Source organism: Bos javanicus, chromosome 10 (assembly GCF_032452875.1).
Source record: "Bos javanicus breed banteng chromosome 10, ARS-OSU_banteng_1.0, whole genome shotgun sequence".
NCBI classification, from domain to species: Eukaryota; Metazoa; Chordata; class Mammalia; order Artiodactyla; family Bovidae; genus Bos; species Bos javanicus.
Window position 1 is genome coordinate 19,021,355 of NC_083877.1, and position 27,418 is coordinate 19,048,772.

The window sequence follows — 27,418 nt, forward strand, 5'->3', positions numbered from 1 at the left end:
CGCCTCCCATCCAATCCTGGCTCCCGGCTCTCGGGGCCCCGCCCCTCCGCGTCCTCGCCGGGCACAGTCACCTTCAGTAGGAAGTGCCGCGGAGGCGGAACGGGGGAATCAGGTTGCCCTTTGAGGGAGGACTACATTCCGTGGCGGAAGGACACGAAAAATAAAACTCGCAGCATCGAGGCACCTTAGGGCCCAATGGGGAAGCGGCGAGACGGGAGGACCCGCCCCCGGAGCTCTGGAGCCCTCCCTCCCAGACCCCCGGACGCCCGGGCCACCTGTTGCGGCCAACTTGGAATGCTGGACCAGGTCTTCTCTTGACCCTTGGCCCAGTCCATCCCAGCTAAGTGGCCCTGGCCTACCCAGATAGTGCCCAGATTTATGGGTCCCCGGGCAGCAATCCCCTGGCCCGGGTGCCCGCCCCAGCGCACGCCCCGAAGACTGAACCGAACAGTCAGAGGTGGGGTGGGGGATGTAGACTCATGGGATGGTTGGAGGTCCTGGCCGCCTTAGGAGGGCTCCGACACAGGAACGGGGGGAGAACGCGGGAGGGCGGGGAGAACGCGGGAGGGCGGAGTGTGTTAGGAGCGGGAGCCTGAGGCTCTTTTGTTCTTAGGGTTTAGAACAAAGAAGGACAAGTAGAGGCCATGTGAAGACTTTAGTAGGGACTGGAGTCCTGCGGAGCGAGTGCCTGAGAGTAGAAAGTGAATAGAAGTTATTAATATTAGTGCAGAACTAACCACATCAGGAAATGTCAGAACGTTAGATCTCATAATCTCTGCCAAAGTAAGAATTTCTGTTTTCAACCTTGTGTATTTTAATCAGTATTGTTGGAGCTTTTCTTGTATTTTTCCTTAAGGCATTTTCTGATTTCCTAGTGATCACAGCAGTTACCGACGAAGCAACTGTTAACTCTTGCCTTCTTTCAGGCAAATTTTGAGAGCAGATACAATGTTAAAAATCGTGAATACTATTAGGTTCTTTCCTTTTCCTGGAAAAGAGACCAATGGGTGTGACCCGCTCAGCCAGACACCCTGCCTGCAGCTGAATCACAGGCCTTCATTATGCTTTCCTGTTAGCTCAGATAAGCTGACAAAAAGTAACAACATTAAGATAAAATATTTTAATCTCTTCTATAAGCTGTTTCTGGTTCCCTCAGTTGCAGAGAGGGAATGAATGCTGCGTTATTGAGGTGGTAAGAGCTCATGAAGTTGCTGAGAGGGAAAAAAAAAAATCATGCTTTACCAGAGGGAATCAGATTCTTCTCTATCCAGAGAAAGAGGGTGGCTTAAGTGGCCATATTGGCCCATCAGCTAAAGATGAACAAAGTACAGGGTTGAACAACACTAAAGGGGCAATGTTGTGGCCAGTGCTGGACTATGTTGCATTTTAAAGATCTATATCTAGATATAGTCCTGTGATTGAAAAGCACATGTATTAAACTGGAGAGCTGATGGCAAACTATTGCACTTCGGTTACAGATTTTGGTCTTCCAACTGTTATAAAAATGCTGTCCATTAATAACCAACAAGGACCTACTGTATAGCACATGGAACTCTGCCCAATATTATGTGGCAGCCTGGATGGGAGGGAAGTTTGGGAGGGAATGAACAGATGTATATGTATGGCTGAGTCCCTTTGCTGTTCACCTAAAACTATCACAGCACTGTTAACTGGCTGTACCCCAATCCAAAATTAAAACTCTAATAGTTAAAAAATATATGTTAATGAAACTTTCACAGGAACCAACAGGTTATATTTTTGCTCATATTAGATGCATAGTGAAAATCTGTCAGTTTAAGGTGATTGTCATTACTGTGCTGAGAAGCAGCTTAGTATAGAAGCAAGCATGGGTTCCATCACATTTAGTTCCAATTCCACTCACTAGCCCTATAATCATATCTGTAATTTAGTGTAAGTCCAGTTCCTTAAAAGTAAACTGCAGACAATTCTAGCTCCATCTGGTGGGGTTTGATAGTTGATGTATGTGAACTATCAAAGTATAGCACAGGGCTCAACAGGCGTCCTCTTTGAGAACTCACTAGTTCTGGAGGTTTTTCCTTGTGACTAGTGCCAGAACATCTGTCTCAATCCAATTAACTAGGTTTGCCCTTCTCTGAGCCATCCTCCTGAAATGAACCTTTATTCCTCTGACCCAGCAACAAGTGACCCCAGAGCTACAGGAAACTGGGGAGGCTGAGGGGGGATACAGACCCCCCCCTTAAGTTAGGCTCTGCTTCCTGCCGTTCCACTGTGCCCACGGGCTAGCAGGACAGGAGGAGGTGCTGCTAGGTTCACTGGACTGAGGTGTGAGTGAGGGTGTTGACTGCTGTTTGTTACCTGTTTGGATTTTCGGCCACAGAATCACAGAATCTGGAATTTAACTCTTGATGGTCATTTGGACTCCCTTGCAAGGTATGTGTGTCAGCAAACAATCCCCGAACAAAACTTTGGAGCCTAAAGACAAGCTTTGGCCCTGGTGAAGAGGGTAAGGTTACAGGTTTTACCATTAAGTGACCTCTTGGCCTCTGCCTAAAACAGCAATGTTACTTCTCTCAGGCAAACACAGGTTTCCAGGGCAGCCCACTGGCCTGGATGTCACATTTAGAAGTGCTTACCACTTTGGACTTCATATACCCTTTCCAGAGCCAGATTAAGTAGACTTTTTAGTTTCTTCAATGCCTTCCTTCCAATTCCCAAGATCTCTTCAGGCCCACCAGGGTGGCAGAAAACCTTAATTTCTGAGTTTCCCCCAGACAAATCCTGGAAGACAAGGTTGACCTTTTGGAGTTAAGGGATAAAGAGAAAACAGGTTGTCTCTTGGGGAAAGGAAGAGATTCATGGAGGAGGAGACTTGGGAGGGCTGGTTACCATAGAGATGGGCACTGGGAAGGCCATTCCAGGGGAAAGGAACAGTAAACAAATGTTTTCTGAATGCAACTGTGTATCTAAGGTTCCCCCTCCTGAGGAAATGCCTTATCAGCACTAAGAAAAGGGAGACTCCTGAGGAGTCCTTGTTCATTCCAGGTCATCCGACTGCCTCAGCCAACAGGACCTCCAGCAGTTTTTCTCTAGCCCAGAACTGTTACTAGTCACAGGACAAAGCTCCTTAGGGTGGGTTAGTCCTATCCACCAAGCCATGGAGGCCTGGGCTCTCTCTTTTTTCCCTACAAGCGTAACCAGAGATCAGGTTCCTTATGATGCAAGTGGAGCGGTAAGCAGACCCCAGTCCCCCAAAGTAATCAAGATTTAGAAGACCAAGAAAGGCATCAGTGGGAATTCTATGAAGGTCGGGTGGTTAAGAGTCTGCCCTTCCACTGCAGGCAGCATGGGTTCAACTCCTGACTGGGGAACTAAGGCTCCTGCATGCTCCTTGTTGTGGCCAAAAAATAACATAGAATAGAGAAGTCTTGCCAAAAAAAAGAAAGGCATCAGCAAACAACAGATCAAATGCCCCCTCCCCAGGAAGTCCTCCTGCTGCAGTGCCATCATAATCCACATTTTCCTTGGCATGGTATTTTAGTCTCCACCTCCATGCTCGCTGGCTACCAGCTAACCAGACCCACTTATCCTTGGAAGGATAGCTAGGACAAAGACGACTTCGGTCTCTCTCCTAGATAAAATAATTTTTGTAGGCAATGCTTTAACTTAAAGGGTGACTCTGAAATAGTTGTGGAAAATTCTATATTCCAGAGAAAACTGCTGCCCCTTCAAATGAATTGCTTTATTTTCCCCTACCCCTCTTCTGGAGGAGAAGGGCTCTGAAGGAATTACATGACCCCTGAAGCTTCCTCCCCGCCACTCCCAAAATGATCCCAGAAGCTGAGACATCACTACCCAAACCTCCATCTCAGAATCCTTTCTGTGAGATGCTGGTAAGTAACCCAGTTATGACTCAGCACCAGACTCTTCCCTTCCTCTCCCCACTGGCCAGAATGAAAGGCAGAATCCAGAAGGCTCCTCCCCTGTGTATGGCCACATTCTCACCACAAACTGAGTCATGGCCACACCCTGCCTAGAAAATGGAAAATTACTGTGAGAGGGAAGAGGAAGGTTAAACTCTTAAGAGTTTTACATTTTCAATCCAGAAATCACAGCCATCTACTCTCCCCCTGGAACTAATTGAGGAAAATAGTTGTTTACACAACCCTAGCCCTAACACAGCATGTTCAGGTCTAACCGAATAAGGCTGCTTGAGTCCAGGACTATGTGGAAAGTAGGAGGCAACCATCAACCTCTGTGTATAGTGTCTGTACTGGCTTTGGTGAAAGAGGATCTCCTGCTCAGACCTGGCTTTCACAGGCTCCACCATCCCCACTCTGCCTGGGTGGGAGAAAGGGGCAATCCTTCAACTCCCACTCCAGGCTGTAGGAGGATTCCCCTCCAGAAACTCAGGGCCCCATGCAATTTCCCCTGCAATAAAAGCATTCTTGTTAAAGGAATGCTGCGGGTTTTTTATCAGGCTTGTTTTACAGTGTACATATTTTGAATTTTTTCAGATAAGGTTATATGGCTTTCAAACTTCTCAGATTCAAAAAGTCCTGTTGCTATTATGTAGAACACTATAAAATGATATACTTAATTTCATTAGTTTTATTGGCATTAAGAGACTATTACGCATATACTATTAAGAAAGTGATTCCCTAGGCCACCTCAGGTTTTTTGAGTTTTTCTGGTAACACACACTGTCTGTCTATTACGTATCATTCCATCATCTGCTAGTACTTGTTTTATTAGATGCCACTGATAACAACTCTTAAGAAGTGATTACAAATGAGAAAAAAAACCTATCAACAATTTCTGAAAATTGAGCAAAAATGCTGTCTAGCCTAGCACCTAGATTCAATTGCTGGAACACTAGTGGGAACAGTTTGAGAATCCCTGCAGAAGTAAGAGTTAAGAGCTCAGGTCCTGGAGTTGAGCAACTCTGGTTAAAAACCCAGCATGGCCACTAACCAGTTGGGAGACGTTACCCACGTTATTTAAGATCCCTAAAAAAAAACCTATCTTCCGTCTTTGTTGTCAAGTTTAAATAAAAAAGTAAAGTTTGAAAGGCTACACAGCATAGAAACAGAAGAGCAGTTCTGGAGTCAGGCTGCCTGTCGCTAGCTGTGGAATATGGACATACTGCTTATCCTTTGTGTCTGCTTTCTCATCTACAAAATGGGAATAATGGCATCTACTTCATAGGCTTGTTTACAGAATTATTTTAGTCTGCATGTGTACAATGCTTACAACAATACCAAGAACATAGTAAGCCAAGGTATTAGCAAAGTATTAAAGTGCTTAGCATAATGCCCAGCGCCTACCTAATAAGAACTGAAAAATGTTAACTATCTCTGATACTATACAGATGAGCTGCAAGGGTCCTTCAAGAAGCTGGAATTTCAGCTAGGATGGACTGCCTAATGGGGGATTTCCAGATGGCTCAGGGGTAAAGACTCCACCTGTTAACACACAAGATGTGGGTTTGATTTCTGGGTCAGGAAGATCCCCTGGAGTAGGAAATGGCAACCTATTCCAGTATTCTTGTCTGGAAAACACCATGGACAGAGACGCCTGAAGGGCTACAGTCCATGGAGTCACAAGGAGTCGGACACAACCAATGACTAAGCACACATACATAATGAAAGCCAACATGTAGTCTGTCTAGTTCAGGCCATATAAATCAAGAAGCTCTAACAACTTTTTAAAAGCCTATACTTGAAAGTCAGGCTTGTTTAAAGTTTTTTGTAGTCTCTGTGCTTATATTCCTGTTTTTCTTCATTAACAGTTTGTAAAACTGGCAATATCCAACTTGTCTCTTAGAACTTTAGGGTTTTAGGTACATGGAGCACAGCCTGAAAGCCAGAAGGCTGGCAGTGAGAATTTCAACAAGGAGATGGCTTTCACTGAAACAATTAGATATTCAGAGAAACAGCTGTCTTCTCTCACATTGCTGACTTTGAAGAATCTGGATTTTGTTTCATTAAAGGAAACTGTATTTCCTTATGATCTCTTTACAGATTTCAAGTTAGAGAGCTGTCAGCTCTCCCTCCACCTCCCTTATCCCAAAGAAATAGCTGGGAGGAGGAGGAGGTAGAGAGTAGGGCCCAACCACCAAGATATAGAGCAAAGGAGAGGATAGGTTTTGTGCAGAAAACAAAGGTCCTAAAGGTAGGAAATCTGAGCTACTGTGGCCTCAATGGTCCTTTTAAATCTCGAGGAAGAGTCACCAGTGGTATTCTGTATCCTTCTCAGTTTGTGTCATATGCATAGGTTTCCCTTATCTAATCCGTTGAATAAAATGTTGACAGATCTTTAGGATACTATACTAGATGGACTGAGCTTTGACTCCATCCAACATAAACAGTCCCAGCCCCCATGATGTTCCACTCTCCCCACCCCTACCCCCATTTGGGGGCTTGGGGCAGCAGGTGCTGGGCCAAGGCTAGTCAGACCACAGTGATCATATCCAGTCCACAGCACCTTCCATTTTATTGTTTTATTTACAAACAGGGTGAAGTCAACTGGGAAAATCGGGGTAAGGAGTCAGTCTGGGCCATCCAAATGTGGAGTGGTTCCTGGGTCAATCTCCACCATGAAGGCCGCCTCGTCTATCTTTTTCCTGCCCCTTAGTAATGGCCCCTTGATTCCTCAGGGCAGACTTGTCTGCTGCTCCTGAGCCCTTTTATGAGGGCAGATGGATCCTGGGGGAACAGGGGTGGTACGAGGGCTGGGGCCCCCTCAGTTTGTGTAAACCTGAGTTCCGATCACACGCATGATTTCCTTCTGTATCTTGGGGTCCTGAGTATTAATGTTGGCATCGCCCACCTGACCATCCTCATATCTGCCAAAGATAATGCAAGCGTGAGCATAAGAGGGAGACCAATCCCAGAATAATGTCAACCCATGGACCTGCATTTAGGGGTGTGGCCATCCCATCCCAGAATCAAAAAACTTTCTTTCTACTCTTTACAGTAGAAGAGTTTATCTGGTTTCCTCTAAACAGCCCTTGATTTATACCCATCCTCATCCTCCAAGGGGAAAGTCCCAGTTCCGGCCCTACTCAGGTAGCCAGGGACAAGTCTCCAATAACAGAAACAGACTTTCCCAGCAGTCCGTATTATTGTGCTCTCCCCCTCACTTCTCCAAGTAATTCCCAAGGTACCCTCCTAGACTTACACAAAGAAGAACCGTGTGCAGACATGGTCGGACACAGGGCACACCCAGATGTTCCCATGCTTCTGGAGGTCCTTGGATGTAATCACTGGGAAGAGAGGGGCCAGAAGTTATAGGTATAATGCTTGGGTCAGAGAGTCCAGGCAGGGAGGGGAAGGTAAGATGCTTCAACATCACCCTTGGCTGGATCATGTGCTAAAGTGGCACCAGAAATGAAGGTTGGGCACCCACAAAAACAGGGACTGGGTGAGCTACCTACCTTCACAAAGTGCTATACAGTTTAGATTCCGACTCTGCAGGAACCTTGACTGAATGGATCGGGTCTAGAAGAGAAGAGAGCCAGGTAGATGGTTACAGCTTTCCCTAGAGAGGTGAGTTAACTGGTAGTAGTTAGGGGGGTAAGGATTGGGATATCCTGGGCTTCCAGCCACCTCCCAAAATTTCTGATTTTCATAATCAGTCTGGATGAGTCCAAGCTTCCATCTTTACATTTTCATGTCATTAGATTTAATAAACTCAGTTTCTGTTCTCATACTCATGACTGAAGCCACAAATGACCCTGGAAATGGGTTCCTCTTAGAATGTATCTGATTGCTTGAAATGATCTATAAGCCACCCACCCCCATCACTACCAATGTTTCCCCATCCATCTCTGTAGCCTAAACTTATCCAAGAGGAAGTGTCCTGCCTCAGTCGAACAAAGGCAACTAATAATACCTGGGGGATGGTATTCATTCTGTTGTATCTCTGGACGAGCTCATCTTTGGAGGGCATCCTATGCTGTCCTTTTCCCATTCCTGTCACAGGAAAACAAACCAGTTCATTCACCCATTCCTTCATCAAATATTTACTGAAGTACCTACTATGTGCCAGGCACTGGAGCTAGAGACACTTGGTGACACAGCAGTGAATAAAGCAAACAGTGTATCTGCCCTCACAGAATTTAGCCTGATGGAGATTACAGGAAAGGAACAAATAGTCATGACACAGCATGGGAGGGGTTATGATGGGGAAAATACAGAGCACTGAGTGAGCCAGAGGAGGGGAACTAGCCTAGCTCACAGGTTTGAAGAGGGCTTCCTGGTGACAGCTAGGCTAAGAACTATAGAATTAGGAAGAGTTAGCTAAACGAAGAGGAAGGAAGTGTTCTAGGCCGAGATAACAGGATACGAAAGGCCTGGAAGAAAGACACAGTAGTGTACCTTAGTTTGTATGGAGCATAGTCAATGGCAGAGAAGTGATGAGAGATGATGGGGAACAGGTAAGCTAGGATAAGATCAAGCAGGCCTTGTAGGCCATGTAAGGCAACCGGAGTTTATCCTGAGAACATCAGGGAATCACTGACGGACTCTAAGATAGGGAGCAAGAGGTGAAATGAGCAAGGAATGAGGGGCCTAGGAAGATGGTGACATCAACATTTCAGGTCCGATGCCAGGCTGAGTAAAATGAGTGGAAAGCAAGCAAGCAGAGCAAGTCAGATCTGCTCCAGTTTCAAAGCTACATAAAAACCTCTGACCAGAGTCATTCAGACTAAAGGGAGTACAGAACAGGTAGCTGATGAATAAGTTTCCACAGGTAACCAAAATGGCAACTACCCTGAAGAGTCCTGCTTCCTTCAGAAAGTCTTCCCAGACTTGAGGAAGAGGAGCCAATTTACTTGCTTTCATCTTATCTAAATCCATAAATCCTCCACCATCCTTAACCCTCATTGAATAGCCCTGTTTATAACATTTAGAGACTCACTCTGGACTCTTCCTATTTAGATATGAAACAGTGCTTGTGGGCCCCTATTCCCAACTCTTTCTGTCCCATGATTAGGACTCCAGTCTCTGTATTCGGCTTTATCACAGGCCCAGCCTTATCCCAGGAAGGAGTGAGTGTGTATGTGTGTATGAGACCATGAGACCAGAGAGGGAGATGAAGATGGGAAATGATGCTATCACTGCAGACCAGGAGCAGGGGCCCTTATCTCATCAGTCCACCCGGCACTTTCTATTACGACTAACTCCACTCTGCTGCAAGTCTTGCTTTTGTGGTAACCATGGTCTAGAAGCAGGGATGATAACCACTAGAATGACATTCTTCACTACTAAGGCTGTTAATTCATCATGTACTCACAGTGAAGCCCCATGACAGATTATGGCTTGAATAAAAGTCAAGGCAACGAGAACCTCAAGATTTGAACTGCCTATTTCTCCTACAGGAATCCCCACCATCCTGTTTCCAACTTCTTCATTAGCCTTAACTAGGTTTAGCTCTGCATCCAAACCTGATAACCTTCTCAGCCTGGGTATTTCAGTGCATGGTTCTGAGTAAAATTCCCATTTAGGTTCTACCTCAGAGGTTGAGAGAACAATCTGATTTCTATGGCTGGTCTTAGAGATGGCCCTTATGATAGAATTCAAATCTTGTTCCATCCCAATCCTGTTGTGCACTGTCCTGACTGTAATAACCCCAATCATCTTCTCTCAGTTCCCTGAGACCAGACACACTGAGAACCTAGAGGCCAGAATACTCCCTGGTTGCTTGGTGTGCAGAGTATATACTTGGACAAGTTTCTAAACATGACTAAACAAACAGATGGAGCTTACCATCTCCTTTCCCACTCTCCCTCACTTTAACCTGCACACTATGGCCAAGTCTTTAGAGGCTCCGCTAGTCAAATGGATGCTCTCTATTTACAATGACCCCTCAGAAGGCACTTGGATACCCTGAGGAAAAATATAGAAAACTAGAGCAGAAAAGGGTAGAAGGAAACATACAAAGAGGACAGAATTAGTTATATGCTAGAGTAACTAAAATAAGTCAGACATTTACCCACATCCCATCCAGAGTTAGAGACTCTCACATATCCATGGGGCCCTCAGAAAATCAGTTATTCAAGCAAAGCCTGCCCTGTCAGTCCAAAATAATGATAAGAACACTGGCCTAAAAGTCAGGAGAACTGGATTCCAGTCCTAACTCTGCTAGTTAGATCCGTGTGACCCAAGAAAGTCATTTGACTTTTCTTTCTATCTATTTTATCTGAAAAGTAGTAAGAGATTGAACAAAATGACCTATAGCCACAATAGAAAAACATGGTATTTTGTATCTATAATCAAATCAACCTTTGGAGGGAGAAGGATGGTGCCATATGACATTATTACATAATCAGTAAATAAAGTTAAGACGTCAATAGAGATTCCTAGCTCCATCTGATAACTAAAGGTATTCAGGGACTCAGTAGTAAACAAAGACCAGTGGGAGAGGAGAACAGGGAGAAAACAGACAACAAAAAAGAATTTCGTGGCCACCAGAAGCCAGGAGACTCACTATTTAGAATAAGGAATTAATTTGAGAGAAGCTTTAGGCTGGCACAAAGATAAAAATTGTGGTATCTAGACAAAGCCAAAAGACTACCCCAATCCCACTCCCACTTTGGACTCCAGGCACACAGAGTAAGATTCATTCACACATTCAATAAATATTCACTGGGCACCCATCCTTTGTGGATTACTCATAGACATACTATCATTTGTTTAACAGGACAATGAACTAAGAACAGACGTAAGAACTAAATCCAAGAACTAAAATACTATCAGTGACTTACATCTAAGTGCTCCTAACCCTATCCCACTCTATGCCTCCACTTGGGAGATATCCACTATTCTGAAATTTAGGTTGTTATTTTTCTTCTTTTTCCTTTAATTTTATCACACACACACGTAGCTAAATAATTTTAATTTTGTTTACTTTTGAGCAATATAAAAAAAGGCAGTCCTTTGCCTTGCCTTTTTTTTCTTTTTTCAATTCAACCATTATTTACTTAACATTTTTTCCACGTTGCTGAATGCCACTGTTGGTTCACTGTCATTGCTGAATAATAATCTATTTTCAGAATAGATTATGATGTATTTACCCATTCTCCTGATGATGAGTTTTTTTCTAAGATTTGTTGTTGCAAACAATACTATACACCTTTGGGTGCACATATTCAGAAATGAAAATGCTTGGTTGCAGGGATATTTCTCAAGCTTTATGAAATGTAACACCAAAATGTTTTCCAAAGTGGTTATACCCATTTATATTCCACAAGCAATAAAAGAGATCCTGCTGATCTACAACCCCTGGTACAATCAGAGGTATTACCGGATTTTTAAATTCTTGCCAATCCACATAGGTGCTAAATGGTATGTCATTTTGGTCTTGCCTTTACTTCCTTGATTAATAGAGGCTGAGTAGCTGCTCATATTTTTGGTCATTTCTTCAGTGACCTGCCTGTGTTATTTGCCTATTTTTTTAATTGGGTTGTCTTCTTATTTGCAAGAATTTATAATGCACTTTTATTACTAATCTTTTGTAGTTATATGTGTTGCAATGTCTTCTCCTAGTTTGTAAGCTGCCTTTTTATTTTAAGGTGTCTTCTGATGAACAGAAGCTTATAATTTTAATAAAATCAAACTTACCAATCTTTTATGATTTGTAATTCCATCTTTTTGTATTCTCTGGATGATTCTGTTTAAAATTGGGATAATTTGTTATTTGAAAGTTTGACTTAAGATCCACTTGTAAAATTACCTGGATTTGGCAAGGTTTTTGTTTTATTGTGAAAAATTTTAAGCTACTATTTCAATGTCTTTTATGTTAGAGCTGTTCAGGTTTTCTATATCTTCTTGAATCAGTTTTGTTAAGTTATATTTTTCTAGGGATTTATCCATCTTGACAAAGTTTTCAAATCATTTGCATAAAGTTGACAGAATTCTATTAGCTTTTAAAATTTTGGGACTTCCCTGTCAGTTCAGTGGTTAAGACTCTGGGCTTCCAATGCTGGAAATGCAGGCTTGATCCCTGGTCAGAGAACTAAGATTCCACATGCCGTGTGGTGCAGCCAAAAAATAATAGTAATAAAAAGTAAAAATAAATAAAACTTTGCTATATCTATAGTTATGTTCCTTTTTTATTCACATTTAATGCTGCTCTTTTTCTTCTTAATCAATCTACCCAGGTCTATCTGTTTTGTTAGTTCTTTAAAAGAACCATCTTTTGATTTTTTGTCTATTGTATCTGTTCTTATGTCATTAATTTTGCTTCTTATTTATATTATCTCCTTTCTTCTTCTTTGTTTGGTTTATTGTGTCATTAGAGACCTTTCTATTATAGTTCTGTTATTCTGGAGCTAAGTGTTCTTATTTTTGTAACAGTTACATTAATGGAGAATACTAAATCTATAAAGAATCTAGCACTGGCCCCTTCATACGGTAGACATGTGACTGTCTGGTGGCTTTCTCTTATACAAAGACTATACAGAACCCGAACTAAAAAAGACTGAGAAGAACTCAGATATAAACTTGAAACAATGAGAAAGCTAAGTCAGATTTCTTTTCTGAGCTGGACAAAGTGGGACTCATCTCCTAACTAGAATCTGGATATTGCTCATACCTTATCTTTGGAATAAAATGCTTCCTCTTGCATTCAATGTTACTAATACAATAGTGTATAATTACAGACAGTTTAAATTTTAAAAGGTGGTTGACAGGGAGGAGAACCATGTCTCCAGAAATGTAAGCCAGTGGAAGGGACTCAAGACTTCAAGTGCATTCATCTATCAACTCGCATCCACGTGTGCACATATACAGTCTGACAGGCTACTGTCAGCACCAAAAATGTGTTCTCCAGAGAGCCTGGAGTCATCCCCCAGTAATTCCTTAACCCATTTCTAGGGCTAAGGTCCCACAATGAATGGTTTTATTCATGGAGAAGAGAATACCTATGAGAAAGGGAGATAATTGGCCTCACCATACAAATAATCTAAATTCCTAACGAAAGAAAAAAACAGAAAGATTATGTATCCATGATTGGGGAGAGAGCTGACACAGACCAAGTGTCCATGATGGAAGAGGAGACAGCATAGGTTTATGTATTCACAAAATGGATGCAATGTAAATAAAGTCAATGTGGCCAAAGATTATTTCTTACCTGAGTATCCAAAGGAAATACTGGAGATGGGGCTCAGGTAGATGCCTTTGCCATAGGCTGCTCCATGCAGCTTGCAGGGAAACACCAGGATGAGCAATATGAGCCTGGGCCCTCCCATGGCTGTGTATTAGGCAGCCACAAGGCTTATCCAGCCCTCTGTCCCTCCATTTAATCTTCTCACTCATTCAGATAACTTTAGGCACCTACTCTTGAAAAGCTGATTAGCTGAAAAGTGGATGCAGGTTAACCCCTTTGCCTACGAAATACTAGATACTGATGCCTTGGCGAGTGACGAGTGGCAAAGCCACTGAGTCAATCGCTCAGAATCCATGCTCCTGCCATAGGCCTTGGTAATATGCAGATCCCTGCCCTCTAGAAATGAATACAGAACAGGCAGGCAGGAGGAGGAATAATAATCATTCCTTGGAGTCTTGCAGGACAAAGAAATAAGTCTCCTATATTAACTCTCTGAATAGTCACATATATTGAAAAGCTCTAACAGGTTCATTGATCACAGTGATTGCAATCAGCAATTTCTATTTGTGCCTAAAGCTATATTCCCATTCCTAAAAACAAAGCCTCAGGTCAAAATACAACCACCATATTCATTCTATACATATAGTTTCAACTTCCTCCCTAGGAAAGCCCCACAGGAGGCTAGGTTTGAGGATGCTGAGGCAAACACAGTTGAGTACTTTAGAGCAGACTTCCCCGACATGAGTGGGGCAGGGAGAAGGTGGAGAGAAAGAGAAAAGGAGCACAGGCTCACCTGCAGTTTGGTGTAGGATGCATTGACCAGCCCATTGCGCAGGATCGAATGCCAGTTCTCAATGTGGGACCCACTGTAAGGCAGTATAGAATACATGTTTCCTCATGGAATGAAGTTCCCAAGAAAATTCCAAGGCTGCCTTCCCACCCATTCTCACACACACAGGACATGAAGATGGACACAGATAAAGCTAGCGATGAACGTGCACACGGATATAGTTACAGGCATGCAAGATGTGTGTGTGTATGGCTAACCCTTACATCTTAATATCTAGGCCTATCTTCTCTTCCACGCTTCAAACGATCCCATCCTAATCCTCAACTGCTGGTTCAATATTTTCATTTGCCTATCATCCTGATATTTCAAATTAAACAAATTCATCTCAAACTCAATGAGTTTATCACTGATCCCAAGTATGGCTTTCAATCATGACTTCACATCTCTTTTAAGTTACTCTTAATCTATTTTTTCCTCTCTTCTCTCAAAATCAGGCATAAATTGCTGATTTTCTTCAAAGCAGTTTTCAAATCTATCCCTGCCAATCTACCTTCAACCACATCTTTTTATATGTAAATGTCATTTCTCCTCAACTACATCCTAAGTAGCTTAAGATTAAAGACCATATCATATCTTTATCCTCTACAGCACCTACCACAATAGCATTTAATACATTGATGGACATAGGTCATACAAACTTCTATTCCTCAAGTGAACTTGCCGCCATCCCCCCATTTTTTTTGCCTTATCCAGCACCCAGCCCAAGCCCTGCCCCACTCCTCACTGGAAGGCAAAGGTGCTGCCATAGAGCTTCTTGGCGGTCCGGAACCGAGCCTCCTTGGCAGGAGGGCTGCTCAGCAGGAGGAACTGGTGTGAGGTGTGCATGAACTTCAGCTGCTGCCCAGGGTGGGGGTGGGGTCAGGAAAACAGAGCAGAAATGGGAGATCAGGGAGGGAAAGGCTAGGGATAGGGAGCAAATTAGGCTTGTACAACCCCCAATAAAGGAAATATGCATTGGCCCAAAGACTACTGTTGATGGACAAGTCTAACCAGGCAGGTCTAGGACCAATGTGACTAGCTGGTTTGGAGCCCCTCCTTGCCCCTCACTAGAAATTCAGAGCTTAGAAGGAGAATGGTCACTTACCCTGCTGAGAGGTAGTTTGACAATGTGCGACCTGTTGCTAGAGATGATCCTAGGACAAAACAGAGAAAAAAACAAAAAGGACAGAATAAACATGTGGTTAGGCCATCCTAAACAAAGCAGCAGCCTTGCTCTACCCCTTGGAGAATAAGCAAGGATTCCAGGGTTGTTTTAACTGTGAACCCAGGATACTACTGGATATTCCTGTGGGTGGTAACGTTTGTGTATAAAAATGTAAAAGAAGTTACTGACCGGAGACCAGCTAGTTACTGGGTAAACAACAGATGAAAGAAAGAGAGGGGTGGGAGGTGGGCTGCTACATCCAGGGAGAGAAAAGTAAAGAACAAAAAGAAGAGCATAAGAGGTCAGCTACCAAAGAAAATTAGAGAGGTGGGTCTGTGTTAGGATGGTGACAACTTACATTTGGGATTTAGAAACTTAGCACAGGGGCTCAGGAGCTATCCTATCTGAGCCCAGAGGAAGGCTGAAGGCTCTCAGAGATGGGGGGAATGGACAGTTATTGTCTGAACTGCAGGAAAAAAACAGAGGAAACTAGAACGAACTTCCTGAGAATTCAGGGACATACTGGCCTGTATGTAGGCTGAACTCAAGAAGACAGGAGAGAACAAAGGCATAAGCCACTGAGGACTCAGCAAGGGGGCATTATCTCTTATAGTGGTTATGGTTGTTTGTATGCTTCACTCATGTACCTGTAATGCCATTCTCAACGGTCTATGCCTGGTCATTCCTCATGCTAAGAGGGAGCATGGTGCACTGAAAAAGTACTAACATCAAAGGCTGACCTGACAGAGCAAAACAGGCTAGAAAGGGAAAGCTATTCCAGGAAGAGAGAACAGAAATCAAGGTCAGGAAGGGAGAGCAGGGGGTGAAGGGAAGTAGAAAGGAAATACAAGGTCAGAACCTTTGCTCAGAGAAGGGAGTAGTAACAGTGCTCCAAGCCTCTGGACAGTTAACATCGACAGGGAAGGGCTTGAGACAGAGAAAGGGAGTACAAAGAGAGGGACCTCTCTGCACGCATAGAAAATCTAATTGAAATGAAGTGTTAATTCCTATAGGCAAGCAGCACTCAAAAACCTACTGGGAAACAAGAAACACTAAAGAGAACTTGAAACATAGTCTTAGAACTTGCGGCTTCTTTGTTGGCTCCCAGTTCCTAGCCAAGCCAGGTGTATCAATAAAATCCCAAGAAAAAGCTGCCATAATATCTATAATCTTAGGAACGATGCTGAAACCACCTCTAAGAGAAGGTATAGGCTCCAGTCTGATACTATGTCCCATTCCCCCAACTGCTGAAGGATAAACCATTCTACTCATACCACTGCAGGAGAGGATGGGCCAGGGGATCCAGCTTGTCCATCTGCTTCTTGATTTCCAGATACGAGCCCTGTAAGACAAAGGCCGTAAGGTTATCTCCCAGAAGAGGTGGGAGCCCTCCCACTTTCCACAGATTATCAGGGCCCGGGGCAAGGCAGGAACTGAAGACCACACCAAACCAAGAGGAGATGGGGTTCCCACCCTCAAGGACCCATCAGGCTGGGAAGACTCATAAATAAATATGAAAATGACTGAAGATGCTTACAAAACAACATGCAGGTGGGTCTCCCTCATTTTATGCAATTCCTACAGCCCTAAAAAGTTGATTATAAATCAAAAAAAATAAATAAGTAAATAAAATCAATGTCCCAGAAAGATCAGGCTAAGGAATCCTGTGGTAAAACTACATAAAACACAGAGTTCTTCTGACAAGTAAATCATCCCTCCTAGGTGTATGTTATGTGTTCATCTGAACTGTGATATATAGGATTTGCTGAGAAGAGGCCCACCTGTAAATGTGAGTACAAATGAATGTCTATTCATGCAGAGATTGCAGACGAGGGGTGGGGAAGTCTGGTGAGGGACAGCCTTGAGTCAAAGGATGGTCACTGCTCCATGTGGCTGCCCCACCCCTAGAAGGATAGAAGATGCAGGCCCCTGGGTCTAGTTCCTTACCTCCAAGCCCCCCTCCTTACCCTCCCAACCCTGGACAGAAGTCCTTCCCTAACTTCTCTAGTGCCCTAAGAATTATTAAAGAAAAAAAAAAAAACATTAAATAGGAACAACTTGTGAAGGAATTAGCAGCAAAGGTAAAGGTTGAGAGAGACATAAGGAGTGAGAAATAGGAGTAACAGAGCTAACAAACCAGAGAACAAAGACTAGGAAAGCTAAAGAGGGAAAACTAAAGAGAATACTGTGAGGAATTTGAATAGCATCTCTAAATCTTCACTCCAATCCAATGAATTTCAAACAGAACAGGGCACTTGAGTGGGCAGGCAGGGGACAGGCAGAGGACAGAATACCTGGGTCATCTCCCGGATGGACATCACACTATCCAGAGCTTTCTGCAGTCGCTCATAATTCTTCTTCTGTGGGGAATCAACAGGGAAAGAAGAACCAGGTAAAGAAAAGTGGAAGAGAGTAAGATCTGTTGAAAAAGAGGGCCACATGTACAAAAGAAATCTAGGCCCCAGGGAAACAGCATAGTATGTCATGCAAAGAACACAGACTTAATGCCAAGAAGTTCTAGAATCATGTGCCAGTTCTTTTACCAGCTGAGAGTAGTAGGGGTAAGTTCCTTAACCTCTCAGAACCTCAGGATCCATGTATATAAGTAAAGATAAAAAATCCTTACTACCCTCATAGGGTTAGTTATTTAAACTGAAGATTAAATAACATGTAAAGAATCTGATACAGTGCCTGACACACAGAAATGAGCAACTGTGAAGCACTGTCCTGGGTACATGTAATGGTTATTTCAACACCTGTCAACTGTGTCCTTTGGGAAATGAAGTGTCAGACATTTAATTGAACATTATTCTAGGTATGTATGTGAAGGTATTTCTAGATGAAATTAACCTTTGAATGGCAGACTGAGTAAAAGAGACTGCCATCCCTATTCAGGTGGCTCATCTAATCAGTTGACGGCCTGAATAGAACAAAATAGCTGAGTAAGAGGGAACTCCTCTGGCCTGAGTGCTGGGACACTGGTCTTTTCCTGCATTCAGACTAGAACTGAAAAAATCAGCTCTTCAAATCTTGAGTCTGCTGGGTTTTGGACTGGAACTTACAACATCAGCTCTCCTGAATTTCCAGCTTACCCACTACTCAGCCTGGTACTTCTCAGCCTTCATAATCACAGAAGCCAACTCCTTACAGTACATTTCTTTCTCTATACATCTCCTATTGTTCTATTTCTCTGGAGAACACTAACTATTACAATATTTTATATACATTATGTCTCATTTTTATAATAGATATTATCCACTTTTTACAGATAAAGAAATTGAGGTTCGGAAAGGTTAAGTGATCTGCCTAACACCATTCAGCTAGGGAGCAGCAGAACCTCAAATGGAATCAAGGTCTGTCTGGCTTCGAAGTCTGTATTATTCCAACATAACTAATGTTAATTTGTCTCCCTGTCTTCTCAGAAACTCAGAAGTTACCCTTATACTATTAGTTATGTTTAGTTACTTGTTCACTAAAGAGTTAAATCTGAGGGTTCAAGAGCCAAGAAACAAGTGTGCCATTTCTTCTGTCCCCTTATTCCCAGCTGTTGTGAACACTAGAATGACAGCCTGTAGTCTCCCATTGTCTTTCACCATTTCTGTTCCTTAGTCCTGACTTTCTTCCCAAGCAACTATACCTTAGGGTTAAAGGCCAGAGTCTTGGGATCAGTGGGGTCCACCACAGAGGGATAAGGCTCAAAGATGATGCTCTTTCTAGGGGACTCCAAAGCTGCCCTACACATGGCCACCAGCAGATCCACCACCTTAGGAGAAAGGAAAGAAAGGGGACAAAAGCTAAACGATTTCATGGGGCTGGGAGTTGCACAGTATCCAGCATAGGTCTACCTTCTGGAAGCACTTGGTATTTCTCTTTTTAAAAGCAAATATGAGGGACAGACTGGGAGTTTTGGATTAGCAGATGTGAGCTATTATGTATAAAATGAATAAATAACTAGGTCTTACTGTATAGTACAAGGAACTATACTCAATATCCTGTGATAAACCATAATGGAAAAGAATATGAAAACGAATGTACATATATAACAGAATCACTTTGCTGTGTAGCAGAAATGAACACATTATAAAGTCAACTATATTTCAATAAATTTTAAAAACCACAAATGTTTTGATTTTTTTATTAGAAAATACAAGCTTATCATAAAAATTCAAGAACAATGTTTAAAAGAATGATTAAAAGAAGATAAAAACCATCCCCTTGCCCCCAAATCTCATTCTTCACATTAACTACTGCAAAGTTTGATGTATATTTTTCCAGATATTTTTCCTAAAGAAATTGTTATTTTATCATATGGGCAAATTTTAAATAATTATACACACTGTTATATTTTATTTATATATGTTATAATTCTCTATCCATAAATAATAGCTATATAGTATTTCTACTGTAATTAATAAAACCATCATTTCTTTAACTGGACCCTGTACAAATGGGCTTGTATCTATTTTTTCTTTTTTCAACTATTATAAACAATACTAGGGAATTCCCGGGCAGTCCAGCAATTAGAGGACTCTGAGCTTTCACTGCTTAGGGCATGAGTTTGATCCCTGGTCGGGAACTAAAATCCCACAAGCCATGTGGTGTGGCCAAAACTTAAATAAAATATTAAAGAAAAAAACCACTACAGTGAACATCCTTACATAGGAAAGCATTTCTGGAGATTAAATTCCAAGCAGTGAAACTGCTGGGATTCCCAGCCATAAATGATCCCAATTCCCCAGCAGCTCTTCCATCCCCCATACCTCTGCTCCAGTGGCCACCTCCTCTGCAGCTCCGGACATGACTCCCAACGTGTAGAAGGAGAAAACGCACAGTTCACGAGTACAGACGGCTGGCTGAATGGACATATTAAAGAGATGGTGGTGGCAGGAGGTGTGCAATAAGAAGGTGTCATAGGGCAAGAGGGACATTTCTGACCTCGGACAACTCTAGACTGATATTCACATATCCTCATCTTTCCTAACAGGACTGCTGAGACTTGTTTTCGGAGAAAAACTATTATTTCCAGAGTCTCAGGGAGTATGGACAGAATTCTACCTTTACCACAGATCCAAGAAGAAAGGAAAAATGGAAAGATGAGGAACTAATGGGACTTAGCTAAGGGTGTAAGAAAGGGTCACAAAATAGAGGTGTATACCTTGAGCATGGACCCATTCTGGAAGACATGCTGCTCATCACATACAACACAGTACTCATTCAATGTTGGGATTCTCTGCTCTGCATATTTCATGATCTGGGGAGAGAGGAGATTCTATTAAGTCTTTTTTTGGAAGTCAAGACCCAGATATAGGAAACAATCTGAATTTCCTTTCTATTACTCTCCTACCTCCCAGCCCTGTGCCTAAGGTAGACTCTATTCTTGGGTCGTGCACTTGATTAAATCAATGGCCTAACTCTGGAAGACTATATATTATGATGGAAAAAAGACCAGCCATGGTAGAAGAACTGGGTTAAGATTCTCCCTTCTACTACTTAATACCATATATAAGTTGGGGCAAGTTAACTTGAGCCTTGGTTTCTTCATTTACAAAATGGACATTACTCACTTTACAGAAGTACTGAAATTAAAAAGATGATTTCTGTAAGAGTATTTTATAATAGTAAGAAATACTAATCAAACTATTAATATTATTTGCAGTAATTAGATTGCCCCCATCTGACAAGTGAGTTGAGTATTCAGTCCATGATCAGATGGCGGTGGGGGTGGGAGGTGGGGTGGGGGTGGTGCTGAGAAGCCATGTTTAACTACCTAGGACAATCAGCCTGTAAGATGATCAAGACCACAAACAAAACTCTGATGGGAAGAAAGCACAAATTCAGAGCACATGCAGCAATATCTTGAAGTATTTTTTACACAATCTGTCTTAAAAGGCTTTCACAATCACATATACTGCCTGTATAAATCAAATTGTTCCCATTTCACAAACTATTGAAATCATAAATGGACACACAAGGGCTTTTGTTCATTCATTTAATACAGATGTGTTGAATGCCTACTACATCCCTAGCTCACTGAAAAGTATCCTTTGTTATTCAATAACATAAAAGACTATCCTCTCAGACCCTATAGTCCAACAGGGGAGATGTGGTATGTATATACATTAATTACAATTCAAGAGAGCATATAGTACCTGACCCATTAGTGCTATATAAAACAAAAAGTATCAAAAGAATTCAGTGAGAGGCAACACACTTCCATCTAATACATTTCAAGTAATAGAGAAGATTTTATGAAAAAGTTGGCATTGATTACAATAGGCAGATACAGTGAGGAATGCCAGTAGAGGGAATGACATGAACAAAGATATTGGAGATGCAAAAGTGAAACCATGTCAGGAAAATAAAGAGGTTTTAAAAAGAAGCAAATGACCAGTAGCGGCTAAGCACTGCAAGTTTGTGAGGAAAAGTGAAGCCCACTTGAGCAAGGATGTGGAGGATTATAAGAAAATCAGTGTCAATTCTTCTCTTATCTTGGCATCAGTGCACTTAAAATTTGCAGTGCATCATTTGGCACTTGATCGTAAGTGGTATATAAGCGTTGTCTTCCCAATAATGCTGCTGCTGCTGCTGCTAAGTCGCTTCAGTCGTGTCCGACTCTGTGCGACCCTATAGATGGCAGCCCACCAGGCTCCCCCGTCCCTGGGATCCTCCAGGCAAGAACACTGGAGTGGGTTGCCATTTCCTTCTCCAATGCATGAAAGTGAAAAGTGAAGTCGCTCAGTCGTGTCCGACTCTTAGCGACCCCATGGACTGCAGCCTACCAGGCTCCTCTGTCCATGGGATTTTCCAGGCAAGAGTACTGGAGTGGGGTGACATTGCCTTCTCTGCCCAGTAATGCTATAGGCTTCTTAATGGTGGGAACTAGGCCTTTTCTCCTATTCACAGAACACTCAGTATAGTTCTGGAAGCAGAGCAATTAAGGAAATGTTTGCTAATTGACTGAAGAGTTGGGAGATGTTAAGGGATCAGATGGGTCAGAAAATAGTGGAAAGGCTTTGGAATGAAGCTTTGGACTTGATTACCTGGACAAGGAATCCATATTCCAGAGTGGGGATGTTCTTGCAGTGACCACTGACCTGATGAGAGTAAAAAAAAAAAAAAAAAAATAAGGCTTCATGAATCTCCTAGGAAGCTGGTAACTAGAAACACCTCATTCATGCCCATTACCTAAAATTATCTTGAAGTAGCTAAGCCCTAACTCTGATCAGTCTAAGTAATCCCCAAGCTGCAGAAAAGACCTTTAGACATTTTTGGCAAAGGCTCTTCAAACAGGCTCACCTGTCCTTAACCCTTTTCAAGGTAGATGTAAGACGTTTGTAAAGTAGCTGACTACCAAGTCCTAACCACAAGCTAACAAAATTAAACACAACATCTCCCTGGGATGCCCAACCCCAGACTCTGCTCCTTGATATACTATCAGAGAAGCTTGCTAGACTATGTAGGTATAAATTCACAACTATTAAAATATGTGTTCCATTCTACTGATTCATGATTCATGCCCAGATTTGGTTTATGACGTCTGGACAACCAGACTCCCACTCCATTTTGAGAAGCTGTATTCCCTCACTTCCCCTCCCACCCTCTGACACCAAGTCAAACCCTCCTCAGCCATGTACCAAAGGAGAGGTCCGTGTTGGGGGAGGGAGGCCCACGTGCTGGGGACACAGGAGACCTGCCTGGGGGCTGGGAGGGTAGCCAAACACCTCCACTTTGGGGTTCTTCATGGTGCAGGAGATGGAACGGTTCATGAGGCGTCCAACTCGAAGGTCTGGTACACCCAGTTTGCCTTTCAGCATGGAGTCCTGTATGATAGGGAAACTGGGAGACCTGAACAGAGAGCAAAGAGAAGTGACGAAACTGAGGATTCGGTATGAGCCCTAGAAGCCTGGAGGGTTTTCCCTGGTGGTCCACCGGTTAAGACTCTGCAGGGGGCCCTGCATTCAATCCCTGGTCAGGGAATTAACATTCCATATGCCATACCACACAGCGAGGTCAAAAAAAAAAACCCAAACTATCCAAGGAAAGTTTCATTGGATCAAACTGTCAAAACAAATAGATCACTACACGTCAGGTTTTATGTCATTAAAGCCTAGGTCATTCTCTACAGCATCCAGGCCAGCTAAGGAATGATACCTTGGAAAGGATACCTGTTTCACTTGCTCAATGTGTGTGTGTGTGTTGTCTGTATTAATATATATGTGATTAAACTACTAGGTAAGAAACAGGTGGACCCCAAAGAGCCTAATGTCTGACTGTCTATCAATACTGGTACCTGGAAAACTACAAATCTGGGTTTGTATTTGCCTTTGGCAAGATCAGAAGGCACAGAGAGTGGGGAAGCGGGGAATAAAAGTCTGGGATCAAAGAATGGAGCGATGCTTGTTTCCAGAACCCAGGTAATAAATCAATGTGCCCTTTCATAAGAGCAAGGGGCTGGGGCCTAATTAGCTCTGCTTCTGTCTCCTTAGGATAGGGAATAAGGGTGAGGGTCAAAGAAAGGAAAGATGAAGAAGTGAGTATATATTTCTCCAAACAGACCCCATGCACTATGTACTATATTTTACATAAAGGACAAGGTATGACTACTGGGTCAGGAGTAGAAGGGTAAAGACACACAGGGGACAAGATCATGTGGGTAGTATTAGTAGTTAAAGGTACAGAATTCAGAGGACCTAGGGAGAGGACAGAAAAGTTTACATAATCAAGAAGGTGGGGTGGGGGCTTAGAAGAGATCAACGTGATTAGAGACAACAAGCTCATGGAGAAACACTTACTTGGGGATGGGTGAGAAGATACTGAGGCCAGCTCGGAACTTCTTGATGGTACCGCTTGTCTTGAACCAGCTGTGCCTCTTCTCCTGCTGGGTCTTTAAGAAATCGTTGCTGAGATGTTTCCATTGTTGGGATGTAAACATACCCAGGATTCTAAAGAATCAGAGAGGAAGAGACTTAGAAAGCTCAAGCAGGGGAATCCCAGGTCAAGAAATAGGACTATGAAAGGCAACTAATCTAAAATTCAGGCTTGGAGACTGCAAAGCTAGTTGGTTTAGGGAACTGTGTGTGTCTCAAGATCCCTCTGATATAATCTTAACACATGGATATGTACTGTTCTAAACTACCTCTTGACCTTAGTGGGTAAATCCCCACTCCCTTACGTAGTCTAATGGACCAGAAAAATTCTTAGATGCTTTGCCTTTACAGGAAGATCTCAAACATGAGTCTTCAAAGGCTGTGAACCTGGCAATTTACTGCCAAGAAGAGCTATACCGAAAGTGAAACAGAAGTGGTGGAATAGAGGTGAGTACTACCCTTGGCCTTGTGAATAGTGAAGAAAAGGACAAGGAACCTGAAGGGTACTGATACTGTTAGGCAAAACATTACAACCTCAAATTTACGGTTTCCAACTTGACTAGTCCTGTCAGTTCTTTCACCTGTCCTTGATCAGTTCTCTCTAGTATTACTCTATTATTCTAAATCCTTATCATCTTCTTTAAGCTCCTAACTTTACCTACAACTGATAATCTTTCTTCTCAACAGAGAAAACTGAAGCCTTCAGATATCATCTTCCATGATTTGACAACCTTAGTACAATATCTATTTCCATTTCCAGCCTCACTTTGATCCCTCCATCCTCTGGAGACAAGCTGATCCTGCTCTTAAGATCAATTGCTCTAGCTGTACTCTAGATCTCAGCCCCTCTGCAGGGACTTTGATCTGGCAATTATTCCCTTTTCCTGTCAGTTCCTTTCCCCGTATCTACAAAAAGTTCCAAGTTTCTTTATTTCAACCTAGCTACCCTCTAATCCTCATCCAAATTTCTTAGTCCATATTTCACTGTTTTTACTTTGTGGCCAATCACTCACTTCTCCAGAATACTTACTATATTCTGGTTTCTACTTTCACCATTTCACTACAACTGCTCTTACCTTGATGGTAAATCCAACCGAAACTCCTAGTTCTCTTCTTACTCATCCTTTCTGGCATTTGGCCCTCCTTGTAGAAATGTTCCTCCTTGCCTTCTCTCACACTGTTCTCTTCCCATCCTCCTCCAAGCTCTCTAACCTACCTTCAGTGTTTCTTCTTTCTCTACCTATTCTTGGCATTTTTTTCTGGCTTAAAGAGTGTTCTGCCCTTGACTTCATTTTCTTCTCATTCTATCTAACTCTCCTTTGATGTTCTCATATTCTACACTGGATGCAACTCTCACCTGGACACTGCAATCTATCTTCAACCTGTACCTCTCCTGTAAGTATCAAATCTACATCTCTATTGAGCAGCTCCACTGAATATCCCAAAGTTACCTTTAAATAACATATTTAAAATGGAACTATCTATCTTCATCCCACAAACTTGTTCCTCTTCTTAAATTCCTATTTAAATGAGCGGTATTACAATTTACCCAGACATCTAGGTTGGAAACCTAAGAGTAATATTCCTCTATTCCTTGGCTCTTATCATATACAACATAACCAAATTAGTCTTCGAGTCTGACTTTAAACATTGCAAATCTTTCTAGTCTATCTCTTGTCTGTACTCATATCTACAGTCATACTTTGGCTCATCATCTCACGTATGAACTTCTACAAATAGCTCTTACTAAAATAGTTCTGGTCTCTTGTAATACTCCTTTTATCTATGCTGCACAATGCTACCAGAATGTTTTTTTAATAATTAAATCTGACCATACCCTTTCTTTGCCTAAAACCTTTCAAAGTTCCCACTGCCTACAAAATAAAAGCAGAAGATCCTTTCTGATTTTACAGTTCCTACGCACATTGCCTCATGTGACTGCCCTTGCAAATGTTATTTATTCTCAGAGTCTGTCTACATGGACAATTCTTATCCATCCCTAAAATCCATTAATCATCTCCCTTTCATATTTCATTCATCTAACTGCCACCAGACTGACTTACACCTTACTCTGTGTTCTTTCTAAACTTTACATTTTCACTTGTATTAGAACAAGTATACACTGGACTATATTTAGAACTTGACTGAGTTCACTTCTCTTTATATACCAAATACTTATTTAGCAAGGTGCTCAACACATTTAGTAAACTAAAACGGTCCAAAATCCTAGGGCTCCACTATGAGGAAGTGTGATGAGCATAACTCTAATTCCAGGGTTGTGTTTTCCTTTAAATGCTACGTAAATGCTAGTAATGCTCTCACCTCCAGGAAGCCTCAGGGCATATACCCCAAAAACACAAGCTCCCCCACCTAACCATAAACTGGACTCCCCAAATTTATTTTAGTCTTTCTTGGGCACATGTCAGAAATATACTTTTGGAAAGAAACATTCAAGGGTCTGCCTGTCCTATCTCTCTTTCCCTCAAACATTCATAACCAGAAAGATCAAAGTTCTTACTTTTTCAACTGAAGACCCAGCCCAAATCCTTCCTTATTTGATGGCTGGAAAACCTCAATTGATGGTTCTGCAAAGAGAAGAAAAAGCTCCTACTACATATACATGTCTATCCTCCTGGGAGTCCAAAGCCCCAGTTCAGTGGATTAGCTTCCTCAGATTTCAAGAATACTCTAAACAATAATGGTGGAAAACGAAAACCTCTGAGGCAGAAGGTAGATTCTGGGAACTGTCTGACCAATTTCAAACATCCTCAACTTCTATTAAGGAAGCTGAGGAGAAGGGGAAGAATAAATAATAACAAGGAACTAGAGAAAACAATTTCATTAACCAAGAAAGTCTTTAAGGCATGACTATTAGGTGATAGGGAGAAGGCAACGGCACCCCACTCCAATACTCTTGCCTGGAAAATCCCATGGACGGAGGAGCCTGGTAGGCTGCAGTCCATGAGGTCGCTGGGAGTCAGACATGACTGAGCGACTTCACTTTCACTTTTCACTTTCATGCATTGGAGAAGGAAATGGCAACCCACTCCAGTGTTCTTGCCTGGAGAATCCCAGGGACAGGGGAGCCTGGTGGGCTGCCGTCCATGGGGTCGCACAGAGTCGGACATGACTGAAGTGACTTAGCAGTAACATTAGGTGATAGGGAATGAAGATAACAATGAGAGAAGACTGAAAATCTCCTACCAATGGCCCTCAGATTACACCAAAAGGCTTTGTTCCTAGTTTTTCTCTATCTCAGTTAACTTAGAACGTTGTATTAGACTAGTCAGAGCACGCAGATGCACAAAGTCACTGCCTTTACCCGGTCCATCAAGGTACTGGGAGAGAGAAAATCGCAGCCTCAACACAATAGGTTCTGTCCGGAGGACCTTCCAGGCTGTAGAAACTTCCTCCTACAAGAGTAAGGGGAATGGTTTCTAGTTCAGCATCAGAGAGAAATGGCCTTTG

The 27,418-nt window shown here is 42.5% G+C and overlaps 1 protein-coding gene across 12 annotated transcripts in view; it reads right to left on the reverse strand.

Moving 5' to 3' along the window:
* Positions 1-74: 74 nt before the first annotated feature.
* PARP6 (poly(ADP-ribose) polymerase family member 6) overlaps positions 75-27,418 on the reverse strand; it is a 33,238-nt gene continuing 5,894 nt past the window's right edge. For 6 of the 12 annotated variants that reach the window (XM_061430258.1, XM_061430259.1, XM_061430260.1 and 3 more), the window contains 18 exons: positions 27,273-27,363; positions 26,469-26,535; positions 23,876-24,025; positions 22,718-22,928; positions 22,124-22,177; positions 20,239-20,334; positions 19,844-19,936; positions 18,721-18,846; positions 17,378-17,443; positions 16,358-16,425; positions 15,024-15,072; positions 14,664-14,776; positions 13,883-13,955; positions 13,114-13,183; positions 7,876-7,955; positions 7,418-7,481; positions 7,162-7,246; positions 6,467-6,826 (listed from right to left, as the gene is read on the reverse strand). In XM_061430258.1, the coding sequence (XP_061286242.1) occupies positions 6,724-6,826; positions 7,162-7,246; positions 7,418-7,481; positions 7,876-7,955; positions 13,114-13,183; positions 13,883-13,955; positions 14,664-14,776; positions 15,024-15,072; positions 16,358-16,425; positions 17,378-17,443; positions 18,721-18,846; positions 19,844-19,936; positions 20,239-20,334; positions 22,124-22,177; positions 22,718-22,928; positions 23,876-24,025; positions 26,469-26,535; positions 27,273-27,363 (1,659 nt within the window). In that variant the 3' untranslated portion in view covers positions 6,467-6,723. Of the gene's footprint in view, positions 2,761-6,466; positions 6,827-7,161; positions 7,247-7,417; positions 7,482-7,875; positions 7,956-13,113; positions 13,184-13,882; positions 13,956-14,663; positions 14,777-15,023; positions 15,073-16,357; positions 16,426-17,377; positions 17,444-18,720; positions 18,847-19,843; positions 19,937-20,238; positions 20,335-22,123; positions 22,178-22,717; positions 22,929-23,875; positions 24,026-26,468; positions 26,536-27,272; positions 27,364-27,418 lie in introns of those variants that run through there. The other 6 variants (XR_009739035.1, XM_061430265.1, XM_061430267.1 and 3 more) reach the window with 6 other exon arrangements.